General features: G+C 35.4%; 1 protein-coding gene across 1 annotated transcript; it reads right to left on the bottom strand.

The window, feature by feature from the left end:
- Positions 1-1,765: 1,765 nt before the first annotated feature.
- Positions 1,766-12,666, bottom strand: LOC137615033 (uncharacterized). The gene is made up of 2 exons (XM_068344668.1): positions 12,492-12,666; positions 1,766-2,580 (listed from the first exon to the last, which is right to left on the bottom strand). Exons 1-2 carry the CDS (start codon positions 12,664-12,666, stop codon positions 1,766-1,768), a joined length of 990 nt encoding a protein of 329 aa, XP_068200769.1.
- Positions 12,667-17,252: the final 4,586 nt, after the last annotated feature.

Here is a 17,252-nt window from a genome sequence, read left to right on the forward strand (position 1 = left end):
GGCGGCTTTACGCATCACTTTTTGTCTCTCCCTTTTTAAAGAAACGGACGAAAAATGGGTTATTGTCATACATAGAAAATGGCTGAATCAGAACTAAACGCCCGACAGTTTTTTACGGAAAAATAAAATATATATATATTTTTTCCCGTTATTTCTAACACAACACCTTTTTTTTTCATTTTCCACCGTGGCAGTAAAAACAAAGCATCCAAAAGCGTGAAAATACGTTACTGTCGTATCCATAAAAATGTGAAGTCATATTTTTTTTCGCAGAACAAATTGCATTCTGGGAGCCGTTATCTGTATTATTGTAACGATTACGAGGCAAATTGGTCGTCGCGACTGCAGGTTGTAATCAAGTGTAATGCCACGCTATCATGCAGCGGCAGTTCCCGCCATAGCCGTCAGTAGCCGTTGCTGCTGGAAATTGCATTGAAAGGTGCGCAAGGCCGACAATTACAATTCAATTACGGACACTTTTATTACGTTGCTCAGCTACCCCCCCCCCCCCCCTCTCTCTCCTCTCTCTCTCTCTCTCTCTCTCTCTCTCTCTCTCTGCTGACTATTTGTCTTTTATAATGAATGGAATTTCCATTTGGTTCTGAACGCTAGCCATAAGAAATACATTTTATTTACTAAAGTATTTTTTTCGCTAATCGAAGAAAAAATATGATTCACACTCTATAGAACGGTCAATTTTCTGAAGAAATATATATATATATATATATATATATATATATATATATATATATATATATATATATATATATATATATATATATATATATATATATATTAAGTTCCTCCTGGAGATTTTTATTACCATTTGTTAAAATATATTGGTAAGAATCCACAATTTCCTATTTGGTATTGACAAGAATCGTTAGATATTAGAAATTTCTGTCCTTCTAAATCATTATTGCTATATACGTTGCTGCATATGCAAATGATATTCGACTAAGGAGAGAGAAACAATTTATTGTGCAAAATACAAAGTTTACAAAGTACAGCACAACAGGCAACCCGGACGCGGTATGCGTGTAGGGGTGAGCCCTTTTGGATGGATGGCATTGGCTGTGACATTTTACATACCTTTTCCACCCTATTGATTACTAGACAAATGTCATTCATCAGGGCTGATATGGTACTCAGGTAGTATTACAAATTTCAAATACTTACAGTCAATCATATAAATAAAATACAGTACATGATAAGTAGGAATTGCCCATTGAAAGATTGCAAATTTTGTCATAAGTACTATATAATATGGAATTCTAATATATACTGTTCAATAAGTAATGATTTGAATGTAAACTATACGAAATATGCATTTTATCAGGTTTCTGTCTAGGTACATAGTTGCTAGTAACATGTGTTATTATTGTAGTGTATATAATGAGGAATTTCTTACTGATTTACACAATTAAGTTTATGCACAATATTCTAACATAATTTTGTTACTGAAAGAATGACATTACATGAGGGCAACATATGAGACTTTATATAAACGTTATAAAAAGATTAGAAATAATTCTAATCCTAACTGGTGACTGCAGGATAGGATGTATTACATTTTGGTTACTGTACAATATATAAATACTTATTTAGCTGAAATTACGTTTAGATGAGGTTAACACATAAATTTTTTTGAAAGTGTTATTGAAATAAAAATTAAATACAACAGGTTTTATAATGTTACTAGGTAGCTGCAAAATGAGATGTACTGCAATTTATGTACATATTATAGTATATACAAGTCTGTTGATTATCTGGAGCAAGCAAATTTAGGATGAGTAGCAACAACATTTTTCAGCACACCAGGTTGCAGAAAATGCTTGAGCAGGTCAACCCCACTCAGTCCCCGTGGCCTGTAATAAGTAATTTCTTCACATTCCATGAGATAATGACTGAGAGTGTGCTTCCTTAGCCCGCCACATAGTCTGCAGCATGTTTCTGATGGACTGGCAGCTGGCAGCACCTCCCATAGGTATCGATTCTGCATCCTAAGTCTGCTATACGTTGTTTGTTCTCTTCTGCTCTCTAATCCAAGGAGTTTGTAATCAGGTGGTTTTCCTTCAGTAATTTCAAGATATTTTCTTATTGATGTGTGTGTTTCTTTGAGCATCTCTATTCTCTCATTGTAACTATTCATTATTTCCATTCCAACAGAGTCCTTCAACATATTCAGGGATGGTGTCAGTTTGTAGTCTACTCTCTCCTTCCTTGCGCCTTCTTTAGCGAGCTCATCAGCTCTCTCATTGCCTCTGATTCCAATATGTGAGGGCACCCATATGAATGCAACCATTCTGCCTGCTTGTTTGATTTGTGACAGCAGGTCTATAGCTCTTCTCACTATGGTGTTTGCTTCAGCTTTTCTTGGTGTTAGAGATTGCAGGGCACTCAGGCTGTCTGTTGCTATTATGGCATTGTCCCTATTCCTTTTTATAATGCTTAGTGCAGCCGTAATACCCAACAGTTCTGACTGTAGTACGGAGCATCCATCTGTCGATCGTAGGGACAGAGAGTGTACCTCTGCTCCATTCTGATACACAGTTACTCCGCTCCCTGCTCTCCCATCGACTAAGGAAAAAATTACTTAGTTGAAAATGATAGATTCTGAATTATACGTCTTCATGCAATTTTATAAGCAATTTCCAGTGTATTACTTGTATATGTAAATAGATATACAAACGTTTGTAAGTTATCTACTTTTATGACTTTTCAACTCCAAAATTGAAGGACCGTCTCAATTTAAGGACTGTCTCAATTTAAGGACCGTCTCAATTTAAGGACCTCCTCAATTTAAGGACAGTCTCTCTCTCTCTCTCTCTCTCTCTCTCTCTCTCTCTCTCTCTCTCTCTCTCTCTCTCTCTCTCTCTCTCCAAAAGCACTAAACCCATACCAGATACCCCCACCGGACGCCCTGATAGATGAAGATATCCACCCACTCGTAGGTCAGGATGCTAAAGAGAGAGAAAAGAAAAGTTAGAAGTGAGTGTTCGTCTTGTCAAGAGGTAGAGGATGGGAATTGATGGGGGTCGGGAACAAGAGAGATAAAGGAAGTAAATGATGCTGGCGGAGATCGCACTGTTCCCACATTCATCTTTACATGGTAAATTAGTATTAATATGATCTCCCTTCATTTGGGGAAAAAAAGAGAGAAAAGAATTGTGTGCTGGAATGACTCAGTCTTTAGAAGGAACGGTTCGGAGGGATATTCCCAAATGGTCCCCTTTTCTCTCTTGTAACCTTTGATTAATTGATGTTTCTCTGACTGATTACCGTCGTTTCACATTGCGTCATCGGGTCTGTCATCGTTTTCAGCTATCTGTCTTCACCGCTGTGCAAAAGTATTTATCATCGTAAAACACAGTAGTTTTGCTTCGCCAATAAAGGTTTGTCTCTCTAATAAAGATTTTAGTTCTCCTAATAGCTTTCCCATCTTTCAAGACGCCAGGGATATATCACCATTTTCTCCAAAGTCCCTGCATTTATACATCCTTAGTTACTGCCTCTGTCGTGAATTAATTACTGTGATTTTGTGCTAACATTATAGTTAGTTTGTAAAGAAAAGAGAAAGAAAAAAAAAGGAATAAGTCTTTGACCTGGAGGGTAACCCCCTCAGTCCATTTCTCCTGGATTGTTCCCGGCTGTCGTTCTGCGAATAATAAGTCATCAAGAGCCTGTCATCGACCTCCGAGGCTAAAGAAGATATTCCCGGGGTCTTGGATCGCCGCTTAAAAAGTACCCACGTGAACAAAGAACATGAAAAATAACCCGAAAGACTCTGAACTGACTGCGCACAAGTAGACTCGTATGTCGCGGCAGTTATCGTGGTTCTGGCATGACCACACCACAAGCAGGAGAAAAATGTTGTCGTCACTGCTCCCCTCTGAGAGCTCGATCATTCCCGCCCACCGACGGAACCCCACCTCAGACGCAACGCAAACAACCGCCCCATGGATTATTCATAAGACCTCTGCTCCTCCTCCACCTCCTCCTCCTCCTCTTCCCTCTTCCTCCTCCTCTTCTTCTTCCTCCTTCACCTCTCATTCTTCCTCGTCTCCTTATTTATTTGATATTGGCCTTTTCTTACAGATAGTCATGATGTCATTGTATTTTTCTTCCTTTTTTACCGTCATGTTTAGTAAATAAAAAGTGCATTGTGTTTACGGCGTTTCATTTAAAACGCCTGTCAAAATGAAGATACGATGATGTTAAGGTGATATAGTGAAGAAGCAATCCAGAGAAGCAGCACTTAATGTTAGGAACGTCTTCGGTATAAACCAGAGGCACAGAAATATGAAGTAGCAAACGTCTTCCTTTATCGATAGAAGTTACATTACATCACAACAATTCCATATTTACAACATACATTTTCTCTACCTTTCCATTGTTTTGATGGTTTAAGGTCATGTTAAGCTGTAAATCAAGTAATTGCCATGATTGACTAATTTTGTAATCTTACTATCTAAACATTTTCATGAATTGATAGGCCCAAATTATTCAGGTAATCATGATTAAATTTATGAATATTTTTCTTTTACATTGATCTTACTACTTTATTATTATTATTATTATTATTATTATTATTATTATTAATCAGGTATATTTTGACCATTATGATATGGTCGAGTTTTTTTTTACAGATGTATGACTGCATTTATGTAACTTCATGCTGCGTGCTGACTCATAATTAGTTATTTCTTTATGCTGGCTCTCACATTGTATCATATACGTGAATTATTCTTCCTATCTTATCACCTTTATTTGTTACATATAACCATTGGTCTTTGGAACTGATTAACGGCTTGGAAACACCTTGAACAATTCCCATTCGAAATTAATTTCTGGTTTACAAATTCATCAAGGTCTAATTCTTATCTGAGGATGATTTGTAGAAACACACACACACACACACACACACACACACACATATATATATATATATATATATATATATATATATATACAGTATATACATGGGCATTTACCTATTTATGTAAATATATGAAATCGAGGATAAGTCATTAAGAAGCTTGACAATTGCAAAAAAATAAAAAGTAAAATAAAATAAAAACTAGAATTTGATACTCAGGAACTTTCTGTTAATTCCAGTCCTTATTTCATTGACCTCAGCGTAGAATTAGACACTGTACAGTCAGCGGACTTTAGTATATCCCAACCCCACTTAACAAAGGGCATGGGACTTGCAGCCTCATCTCAAAAGTCCTAATGAAAACTGCATTATTATCACATAATGAAACCACACCCTCCTATGTAAATATGGTAAAATGAATAGTCGTTTTAATACGACTGTACAAATCTCACAGTGTAACTGGTCATCTGAACAACAGAGTTAAGTGTTGATAAGTGTGGATGGATATATAAGGAATACTAAATAACGTCAGCACAAAAGCCCTCTTGACCATATGTATGGGCACGGGCATGGGTTCAGAAATTACTTCCAAAAGACTGCGTGAGAAACTCAAAATTTAATCTTTTTGTGGGTCAGCTCTCTATTGAATACAGTCCTTCTCCAAAATGTATTTCCAAACTTTTCCATTGCAAAGACTATACACAAAATTCTTGATGAATAAGTGCTGAACACTTCTTGTTTGATTGTGATGTGCGTCATGTGATCTTCCTGATTTATGTGTGCTAATTCCAAAATTTTATAATTCTAGACCTACCATCTATTGCAGTAATGCAATTAGATTGTTAGAGAAGGTAGTATTACCAAGATCTCTGGTTCAATGATTTTTGGCTTAGTCAGGACTTTGGAGGAAAAGCATTAGTGTTCTGCAAATTGATGTTACCTACCCTTGGCATCAGTGACCATTGCTGTTATGATGCCAGATAATAATCAATCAATCATGCTACTTACCCTGGTTTCTTGATGCATGAAGGGGTGAGTAGTTTTATATTCAGTCATATCTCTCAGGTCATTGGGTTCATATCTTGACTAATGTGTAAGTTTTATTGTGTGAAACCCTTTTTTTCTATAGTACGGTATGAAGGTACATTGTGGAAACTGCTATAACAGTTAGTGCACAGTGACCAGTCAGAGCTCCTCTGACTCATGGACTGAAAACCAGTGATGTGGTGCAGAATTTGTTCTACCTTCTCTTTGCTCAGAGCTTGAAAATCTTGCGGAACTTCCTCCGTTCGTGTTCAAAGATTTATATGCAAATAAAATACAGCTGATACAGCCTTTACTTCTAATTCTACCTTTTTGAAAAGTTTCATGTAGCTTTTATTATTATTATTATTATTATTATTATTATTATTATTATTATTATTATTATTATTATCATGAGCCAAACTTCAATCCTGGTTTCAAAAGAATGACACAAGACCAAGTGCCAAAATAGAGAAAATAGCTCGGCGAAGAATGAAGTAAAACAAATAAAGCAAATCATTGTCGATAAAATGTGAAATAAATGAGAAACGGGTAAATGATGAACGAAAATTGTGTCAACCTGCTCAACAAATCATTAGCACCGATTGTGAGATTCTGAAGTTTATCCAATGCAACTATATGGTTTGGAAATTTACAAAAGAAATCTAGAGGACTCTTAGAATCAACTACTCACCAAGTATTATATGGAGGATGCCAGTCTGAGAAGATCTATATACAAAAGAGGTCAAAATTACGAGAAATCTTATACAACAGGCAAAAAGAGGGTAATTTATCTACGTTGCCTGAGATTGATATCCAGATCGTAGATCAGGAATACAGTAGACCTCAGCTATCTGTCAACAATTTAAGATTAAAGTCAGCTGCTACAGACCAGACCGGAAATCGTATTTAAAACGCCGCTAAATAAAAGAATTAAGCATTTTCACAAGAGAGATAGGTCTCAAAAATCTTGGAAAACTTTCTAAATCTGATATTTTTGCGCAACTGAAGAAGAGTCAGACTGAATTTTTTCTCAAAAGCGAAATTTCAGTCAAGAATAACTACAACAAAAATTTAGACGCCTACCATGTAATCTAACGATAATTGCCAAAGAAAACATCTTGGCAGCAAGGATCCGGTCTTGTTGTCATACTAACAGGTGTACTCTGAGTTGTTTAGAGTTTAACTTCATCCCCAAAATTTGCACCGTGCACTAATTTTACCTAGATTTGTAGTTTGAATTTCAACAACCACAGTTCTATACCCAGTAGATGTGATTGATGCAAAGAGAGTAGCATCAACTGCATTTGAAATCTGGTTGTTTTCAAAGCCAGACCACTTGCATAGAAACTAGCTCTTAGAACACGACCCCGAGGAACGGACGTGTTTATATTCCAGCTGTTTTTAATCTATTAGAGTTAGAAATTGAATAATAATGATAAAAATATCCAACAGGTCCCATTTGCTTAAGTTTGTAAACAAGGACCTCCTAACTAACAGAAATTATACGAAATTCATAACCAGAACTAACAGGTCTCTGTAAAATACTTGAAATGTTAAATAGAGCATCACAAACAAGCACCAATGTCCTTGTGAAACCCAAACTGCAAACTAGAAAACAGATGATTACTTTTAGCATATGCATTCCCATGTTTTGCAAGCATTATATGGGAATTATAGATATTGAGGGGTTATCAGTAGATTTAGAGCTACTACGCCATATATCTAATGAAGTAACATAACTGACACTACAAAAATCACATAAAGAACATCCTATAGCTACCTTGCGAAAAATAACTAACAACTTAGGACTGCACAAATTAGTTGTCTTTAAAAAAAAAAATCTACTATTTGGGTCCACACCCTAAAAAGCTTCAAGTCACGATGCATGCTTTTAATAACGCAGTGTCGAAATTCTAAGCTAATCCTTTTAGATATTGGGAGATAGGAATGGGCCATTTTAAATTTCTTCTCATTGCTCTGCCTACTGTGAAACGCACCAGCCAAAAGGGATGCCTTTTCATTTGGACAGCGATTTATAGAGCCGTATGGTTTAAGTAACGTATTACATTGAGAATGTACTAGCACCCCCTTGATGTAACTGTTTTTCCTGAAATACTTCAAACATTTAGAGTTTCAGAATTCAGTTTCACTATTAGATTACTTCTTTACATGTATATTTCCTTCAGGTTATTGATATAGCAACGAAAAAATTTATTTATTTTTGTCTTGTTTTTTATACGTCGTCATTATTTTATCGTGACAAGGCTCCCTCATCCTCGTGGCCTTAGTTTCTAGAGTTACTCATCAGTTAAGGGTTAACTTTTATGTGACATTCATAACATTCCTTCACCGTAATATAAATTATTTTTATTTTCGAGTTGCTCTTGGATAGATATTATATGACACTGTTCATTGTCTTTTCCAGATGATGAAACAGTAACATATATATATATATATATATATATATATGCATATATACATATATATATATATATATATATATATATGATTTCTTTTGTAATTTTAACATCAGCGCCAGGTATTTCAATAGCTAAGTTACCAGAAATTTGAGTATTTATTCCAATCTCTTTGCATCAAGGCATCATAATAACATGACTTATTATTAAAAGGTTTTATTGCTAAGTGAAAAAAAAAAAACCTGAAACTAGATCATATGAAATTATTAAGAGCATTACAGAGTTTTAGCTTCACGCAGATGCAAATCATATTTATAGTGACTTCAACATTTTGTCGACAGCTAAGAGAGTTTATGGCTTTATCGATATGAAATATTACACGACAATTACCTTAATATCCTTTCGACAGCTTTGCAAATATCAGATATCGCAAACGACAGCATACGAATGAAAGATAAACCGACCGATGTCACTGTTCGTTACCGGGTAATGTCACGAAATTACCTCTTAAAAATAGATATAATTTTTAATTTGAAGCTTCCCTTCCCTAAATATTGCAATTACGGGCTTAGATCATCTTGCACGATATTAGAATTTTATCATATTTATTCTTGTGATATTGTTATGAAGATAAATTATGGCTGAATCTGAAAGTCCCTTGTGAAAAACTCTCTCTCTCTCTCTCTCTCTCTCTCTCTCTCTCTCTCTCTCTCTCTCTCTCTCGCTTTTTGAGGCTTCAAAATTAATTTGAATCAAAATTGAAACGACTTGAGATGCAAATTCAAAGCCACGTTTATGAGTGGTTTGGCAACGTTAAAAGTTTATTACTTTATAGTTTTTTCATAATCTGGGAGAGACATTGTCTGTCTATAGAAAATACGATGGTATATAGTAAATGGTATTTTATTAAAACAGGAATGCTTGGATTTTATGATTTTTACAATCCGCATATCATGTTTACAGTTCGACACAACATATTTTTTTATCCATTTTGTTGTGAACCTTACCTTCTTTTGAGCAATACGAAACATAACTTGGTCAGCTAATCATTGCACTTCCACCTACTGGATATAAACTAGGATTTTGATTTAGAAAATGGGATAAGTAACAGAATGATTAATAAGAAAAGAACAATGTGTGTTTAAGCAAATAAGAGGGTGCATAGGTAAGTTTGAAAGTAAGTGGAAATGGCTGTATGTAACATGTATGGACCTAGAAAAAGATTAAGGTAGAATCAATAGAGAGACAACGTGAAAGGTGTTGAGAAGGTATGGTTTACCATAGATGATACATTGTTGAGGGTAATTAGGAGGTTTTATGATGAAAGTGAATGATTTATTATGATATGTAGACTAGTTTGATTGGAAATTGGGTCAAATACAAGTGTGTGCTATGTGTCCATGATTTATAAGCATCTTTATAGGTAGAGTGATAAGACAGGTCAGAGTTAGGACTTGCTATAGGTACAAAGATTTTAGATAATATAGTTTTATTAAGAGGAAAATGTGTAATATTTAATATTTTGCAGATGGTACAGTAGATGGTACAGTGCTGATTGGGAACAGTAAATAAAAACTTTAGAAGCTTGTAAAAGAATTTGAGAATGAATGGTAAAAAAAGGTATGGTCTATCTATCTACCATGGCACTTCCGCCAATTTTAGGGGATAGCCAACATCAAAAGAAACAAAATGGGGATTTTTTCTTTTTGCCCCTCCTTACCAGATAAGGGACTCAGCCGAGTTTGGTTGCTACTGCTAGGGTGCCACAGCCTACCCTCCCTCATCTTCCACAATAAATTGAGCTACTTTGTAGGTAGTAGGTTGGCCAGGGCACCCGCCACCCGTTAAGATAATACTGCTAGAGAGTTATTGGCAGCGCTACAATGGATCTCTCTCTCTCTCTCTCAGATTACGGCTCATGTTTCCTTTGCTTACACATATACCGAATAGTATAGCCTATTCTTTCTACACTCTCCTCTGTCCTCATACACCTAACAACACAGATCTCCGAACAATTCTTCTTCGCTTCAGGGTTAACTACTGCACTGTAATTGTTCATTGGCTACTTTTCTCTTGGTATCATCATTATCATTATCATTACTTGCTAAGCTACGACCGTAGTTGGAAAAGCAGGATGTTATAAGCCCAAGGGCTCCAATGGGGGAAAATAACCCAGTGAGGAAAGGAAATAAGGAAAAAAATACGAGAGATTTGAGAACAATGATTACATTAAAATAAATCTTTCTTATATAAACTATAAAAACTTGTAAATAACAAGAGGAAGAGAAACAAGATAGAATAGTGTGCCTGAGTGTACCCTCAAGCTTGAGATCTCTAACCCAAGACAGTGGAAGACTGTGGTACAGGGGCTATGGCACTAACCAAGACTAGAGAACAATGGTTTGATATTGGAGTGTCCTTCTCCTAGAAGAGCTAAAGAGTCTCTTCTATCCTTACCAAGAGGAAAGTAGCCACTTAATAATTACATTGCAGTAGTTCACTTCTTGGTAAGGGTAGACGAGACTCCTTAGCTATGGTAAGCAGCTTTTCTAGGAGAAGGTCACTCCAAAATCAAACCACTGTTCTCTATTATTGGGAAGTGTCATAGCCTCTGTGCCATCGTCTTCCACTGTCTGGGTAGGAGTCGCTTGCTTGAGGGTACACTCCGGCACACTATTCTATCTTATTTCTCTTCCTCTTGTTTTTTTTTTTTCAAGTTTTTATAGTTTTCTCTATGAAAGATTCATTTTAATGTGGTCACTGTTCTTAAAATATTTTATTTCAATTGTTAATTACTTCTCTTGTAATTTATTTATTTTCCTATTTTCTTTCCTCACTGGGCTATTTTCCCTGTTGGAGCCCTTGGGCTTATAGCATCCTGCTTTTCCAACTATAGTTGTTGCTTAGCAAGTAATAATAATAATAATAATAATAATAATAATAATAATAATAATAATGTCTTTGATAGTGTCATAGCCTCTTTACCATGGTCTTCGACTGTCTTGGGGTAGAGATCTCATGCATGAGGATACACTAGAACACTATTTATTTTATTTTTCTTCCTCTTGTTTTTTGGAGTGTTTGTAGTTTATCTTGTTTTTCTTTTTTCTTTTCAAGTTTCTATATTTTATATATGAAAGATATATTTTAATGTTACTGTTCTTGAAATATCTTAGTTTAATTGTTCATCACTTCTCTTGTAATTTACTTATTTTCTTTCCTCAATGAGCTATTTTTCCGTGTTGGAACCCTTGGGCTTATAGCATCCTACTTTTCCACCTAGGATTGTAGCTTAGCTTGCAATGATAATAATAATAAGGTGATCCGAGGTAGCAACAGGGCCTATCGGAACTATGTCACAATTGCACGCCATTCATTTTTATTTCTAGCATGCTTTTTTGCCTTTCTCACATCTATCCTCCTGTTACTTAGGGTTTTCTTCACTCAATCCATCCACCCAAACCTTGGCCTTCCTCTTCCACTTCTCCCATCAACTCTTGCATTCATCACCTTCAGCAGAAGACCATTTTCTATACTCTCTACTTGGCCAAACCACCTCAACACATTCATATCCACTCTAGCTGTTAATTCATTCCTCACACCCGTTCTCACTCTTCTGTTTCGTTCCCAACCCCGAGATACGTCAACCATACTCCTCAGACACTTAATCTCGTACACATTCAATTTCTGTCTCTCCGTCACTTTCATTCTCCAGAAATCTAATCTAAACTCCTCAAACACCTAATCTCATACACATTCAATTTCTGTCTCTCCGTCACTTTCATTCTCCACAAATCTAATCCAAACTCCTCAGACACACCATTTCATACACATTCAATTTCACTATCTCCGTCACTTTCATTCTCCACAACTCTAATTCATATAATTATCACACTTGATACCATCACCTTGTCATACAGAACTCTCTTAAAATTCATTTCTAACTTTCTATTCTTTACCGCTCCCTTCACTGCTCCCAATACTTAATATCATTCAACCACTCTCTAACGTACATCTGCTTTCACTCCACCATTTGCAGCAACAACAAAGCCAAAAGTACTTAAACAATTATACTTCCTCAAGTAACTCTCATTTCAACAGGACATTCAATCTAACACCAGCCACACCTTGTGCACCACATTTATTCATAAATTCCTTCTCTCACACACCCTTCCAAAGTCTGTCTCTAATCGACACAGTATCATCCATAAGCAGCAACTGATTCACCTCCCACTCATGATCTCTCTCATATATCAGCTTCAATCCTCGACCAACCCCTCGAGCATTCACCTCTCTTACAGATCCAGCAACAACAAATTGAACAACCATGGCAACATAACACATCCTGTGTCAGCCCCATTCTCACTGGAAACCACTCACTCACTTCAGTCCTAAACCTAACACATGCTTTACTGTCTATGTATAAAATCTTCATTCCATGCAGCAATCATTCACAAAGTCCATATAACCTCATCACATACCACATCGCATCCTTATGAACTCTATCATAAACTTTCTCCAGATTCATAAATGCAAATATACCTCTTTTCTTTTTACTAAATATATCACTGATATCTGCCTAACTATAAAAATCTGATCTATACATTTCCTACCTCTTCTAAAGCAACCGTGCGCCTCTAAGATTGCATCCTCCTTTTTCTTAATCCTATTAATTAACACTTTACCGTGCACTTTTTCAACCACACTCAATAAACTAATACCACTAGAAATATAACACTCATGCACGTCTCCTTTGAATAAGTAGAATCCGGGCAGATGAAGTAATAAATGTTAGTATAGAAAGTGAAAGATTAAAAGGGACTAATTCATATAAGTATGTGTGAGTAAGTATAATAGGTGATGATGAAAAAAAGAATAATGGTAAGTCACAGAATAGGTAAAACAAAAAGATAACATGATAAGAACATAATAATGAGAAACTATAATTGTCTGCTTGCTACGGAATCCTAGATGGGGTGGGTATGTATGACGAGATTCTCACTTTTATGGAAGGGAAGTGGGGATGTTGAGTGTGAAAGGAGTCATTTGAGTAGGATTTATGGTGTGAGAAACATGGGTAGAGGGAGGAATGTGGAAATACCTAGTAAAAAAAGTTAGCATTGGTGATAGAATAGATAAGAGTATATTGAGGTAGTTTGGTCATATGGAAAGAATGGTTGACAATCGGATAGAGAAAAGGGTGTATGGGACGGGAGAAGAAGAGTAGAGGAAGACCTAGAAATGGTTGGATAGATGGTGAATAAGTTTTTAGGAAAAGAATTACTTAACATCCAGGAAGGCCACTATTATGTGCAAGATATCGTTTAATTGCGCAGTTTGTGTACGATAATTTGACATACTGCTGATGACTTTGTGTAAATATTTAAAGCGAGTATTGTTGCAAAAGTTTTACGTCCAGGACTCGGCAACTAAAGGATAATTTGTACATCTTAATGTCAGTGCATTTATGTTATTTGTGGCTACACTAATTCTACAATAAAACTATGATTCTGCATTAAGGCCACACAGTACGAAAATTTTATTTTTTTTAAATCAAGAAGCTAAATAAACAGGAAAAAATAGCAAAGAAATTTTTTAACTAATAAAACTTATCAATTGAATTTTCGTCTGTTGAACTAGTAACTCGTCTGAAGACATTAATGCCTTTAATGAAGGCTGTTGTAATTTGCAGGATTTGATTTTATCTCCCAAGATCCTTTTGGCAGCGGATTTATTTGTTACTTATCAATTTCTTTTAATTCGTGTTTAATATATATTTTTTACTGTTGTGGGTAATTCCTATTTTATATCTAAATATCAAATTTATTTTTCTTTTTACTGCTGTGGCCTAACTTCGTAGTTTCGTTGTATAATGAGATGAGGTATCACTAAAAGAAAATTTGTATAACAGTATAGCAGCAAATTTTTTATTTTTATTTTGCGTTTCAACCTTGAGCATAGAATGTCTAGAACGTTAAAGATGCCACAATTGCATGTTATTATAATTATGAACAGGAATGACGGTTTCCAGCAAGCACACACACACACACTCACACACACACCACACACACACACACACATATATATATATATATATATATATATGTGTGTGTGTGTGTGTTTGTGTGTGATATATATACTATATATATATATATATATATATATATATATATATATATAAAGTGTGTGTGCGTGTATGTGTGAATTTTTAACTACAGTTCTATAGAAATATTAGCAATTCAAGAAAGATTAATTGTTAATAATTTGACCTATCACGTCGTATTGATTTTAACATCGTGTAATTTTGATATTCTCTCTCTCTCTCTCTCTCTCTCTCTCTCTCTCTCTCTCTCTCTCTCTCTCTCTCTCTCTCTCTCTCTCTCTCTCTCGTACATAACAGTATTAACAAACAGTATATCTTTTCCTCAAGTAATCACATTATGATAAGGCCAGGAAATTTTGTCTCATTACTTGATGGAGCTTTAATGCTCTAGTCGGAAGGGCAAACAAAACTGAGTCCCACTAATCCGAATGCTTAAATTCAGGTCACTGCCCTCATTTACCATGTTTCTGGGTTATGATATAAGCTCTTTGTTTTGCTGGGGTAATACTTCAATGGGCAATTGTACGCCTGTTGGTAGGTTTGGATTTTATTTGATACATATATACACATGCATTCCTTGCATTTTGATTTTAAATCTTGAGATTTATAGGTTAATTCATCTCTTCGAAATTTAATTTGTGACTGTTCATCACTAAACTAAAGATTTGCTTTCTTGAAATTTCGAAAATTTATTAGAAAATCAACACTTCATTTATTTTCTCTCAAAGTCATTGTGAAAGCTGATTCCATAACTTTTCTCATAACGAGATTGGATTTTTAAGTTCTTGCCCAGCATCTTGGTGGACCGGAAAATCCGGTTTTTTCTAACTTTACACTTTACTTACTTTTTATTTGCCTTTATTTCTTTGTGGTTTTGTATTCCACCTATTTCTATGTATTTACGTGTAACTATCAATATTATGTTAATAAGTCTACTAGCAGTGTCGACATATGGCCTATTGGAAACATCCCTGCCAGGCAATCGCTGGACTGGGGTTTGTTTCTTGTAGTGTCTGCAACCTCACCATCCTTGTAAGCTAATGATTGGGGGTTTGGGGAAGCTTATAGGTCTGCCTTGAGCGCTGATCCTATGGCTATATGGTCAGTGTCTAGGGCATTGTCCTGCTAACTAAGGCATTGTCACTGTCCCTTGCCTCTGCCATTTATGAGTGACCTATAAATCTTTAAATGATGCGCTGTTATCAAAACCCATAGTCGATTTATACCCATTCGAGAATCGAGTATCCATTTTGGATAAAGTATTATATGATTTAATCTTCATCTTGTCATTTGTCAAAATCAGTTATTGTCTCGGGTCTTATCATCATTACGACAACCTTTAACCTTTAATATCTACATCCTCATCACTCTCCCTACAGGAGAGACTCATCAACATCACCATAATTCACGCTTTTTTTTTAACCCTTAAATTATGATCACTACTACCCCCACACTCTTCTACCTTTCTCTCTCTCTCTCTCTCTCTCTCTCTCTCTCTCTCTCTCTCTCTCTCTCTCTCTCTCTCTCTCTCTCTCTCTCTCTCTCTGGGAATAATAGATTGTGTAGATTTCCATTTTAGCGGAGACGTGAGAAGTTCTTTTTTTTTATTCTTTTGTCGGTTTTATTTTTTGCTGGGACCCTATTGAAAGATACGATTTCGAGATGCTGTCTTTTACTCTGTATTTTCTTTTTAATCTTGTCGTCTTGTCCTTCATGAAATCTCATCTATTTTAAAGTTTTATTTCGTATGTTCTGTCTAGTATGGGTGGTTTCTATTTTGGAATTATCTTATTGTTTTCTTGACATTTGTCTTTTCTTGTTATTATACTTTATCCATTTATATCATACGCCGTTCAATAAATGATGAAATGAATAAAACGGTCAAATGCCGAATATGTCTTGCTTGCAAACGTAGGCAACTGAAGAATACAAGAAAAGGGGGTAAGCTGGATACTGGAAATATTGAATCAGCTTTTAAGCATTATTCTAAACGAAAATATCTTATATTGAATGAATGGTAAAGAAGGGAACTGGGTGCATTGTTGTAGCCTTCATGTCGCTCGTAGTAATTCATATAAGGATTTATTTGCTAATTTGTTCTTTAGTTTATACAAATCTCTTGGAAAATGCACATACTGTAGGGTATACGAAAGTATATAGGATAATAAAATAAATTCTTGAAAAGCTTATATCTATTTTTTTTTCTCAATTAAATATCAATCATTGTCTGTAGATCAAGAATTACTTTTTTTCGTCTTCATCTTTTTCTTCTAACTAGTATTGTGGGTTTGAATAATTAATGTTGATTGCTAATATGGTTTGACTCATTTTTAAAAGAAATAGAAAAGTTCAAGTTAGAAGACAAACGTAACAATTGGCCTCCAATAAGTTGCAAAAGATAATCTCATCTCTCTCTCTCTCTCTCTCTCTCTCTCTCTCTCTCTCTCTCTCTCTCCTTTCGTCTTTATCATCATGGCGACTAATGTTAACTGGTATTTATCACTTTTATCTCTTCACCGCCTCATTTCATCCGGTCCCTTTCTCACTTTTCCCTCTTAAACATCGCTCTAGAAGAAGCTCCAGGTCCTCTCTAATGTTTATTCTTCACTGTTCTTTCTTTATGCCCCTTTTCCAACACCATTTTCTTTCCAAGTATTTTCTTATGTGACAGACAGATCTTTTTCGATTACTTTTTTTCTATTAAAAATAAAATTATGTCGATGTCCCTTAATCTCTCTCTCTCTCTCTCTCTCTCTCTCTCTCTCTCTCTCTCTCGTGGTGAAGTGGTGCCATACGAGAATGGATGGCTTTCTTAAATAATCACCCT

Source organism: Palaemon carinicauda, chromosome 21 (assembly GCF_036898095.1).
Source record: "Palaemon carinicauda isolate YSFRI2023 chromosome 21, ASM3689809v2, whole genome shotgun sequence".
In the NCBI taxonomy this organism is placed as follows: domain Eukaryota; kingdom Metazoa; phylum Arthropoda; class Malacostraca; order Decapoda; family Palaemonidae; genus Palaemon; species Palaemon carinicauda.

Bases quoted from the DNA above. Each gene is read 5' to 3' on its own strand.
- LOC137615033 (XM_068344668.1), bottom strand. From the start codon at position 12,666: ATGTGTTATGTTGCCATGGTTGTTCAATTTGTTGTTGCTGGATCTGTA. The intron at 2,581-12,491 runs GTGTGTGAGAGA...TTTTTTCCTTAG, and splicing joins TAGAGACAGACTTTGGAAGG to TCGATGGGAGAGCAGGGAGC.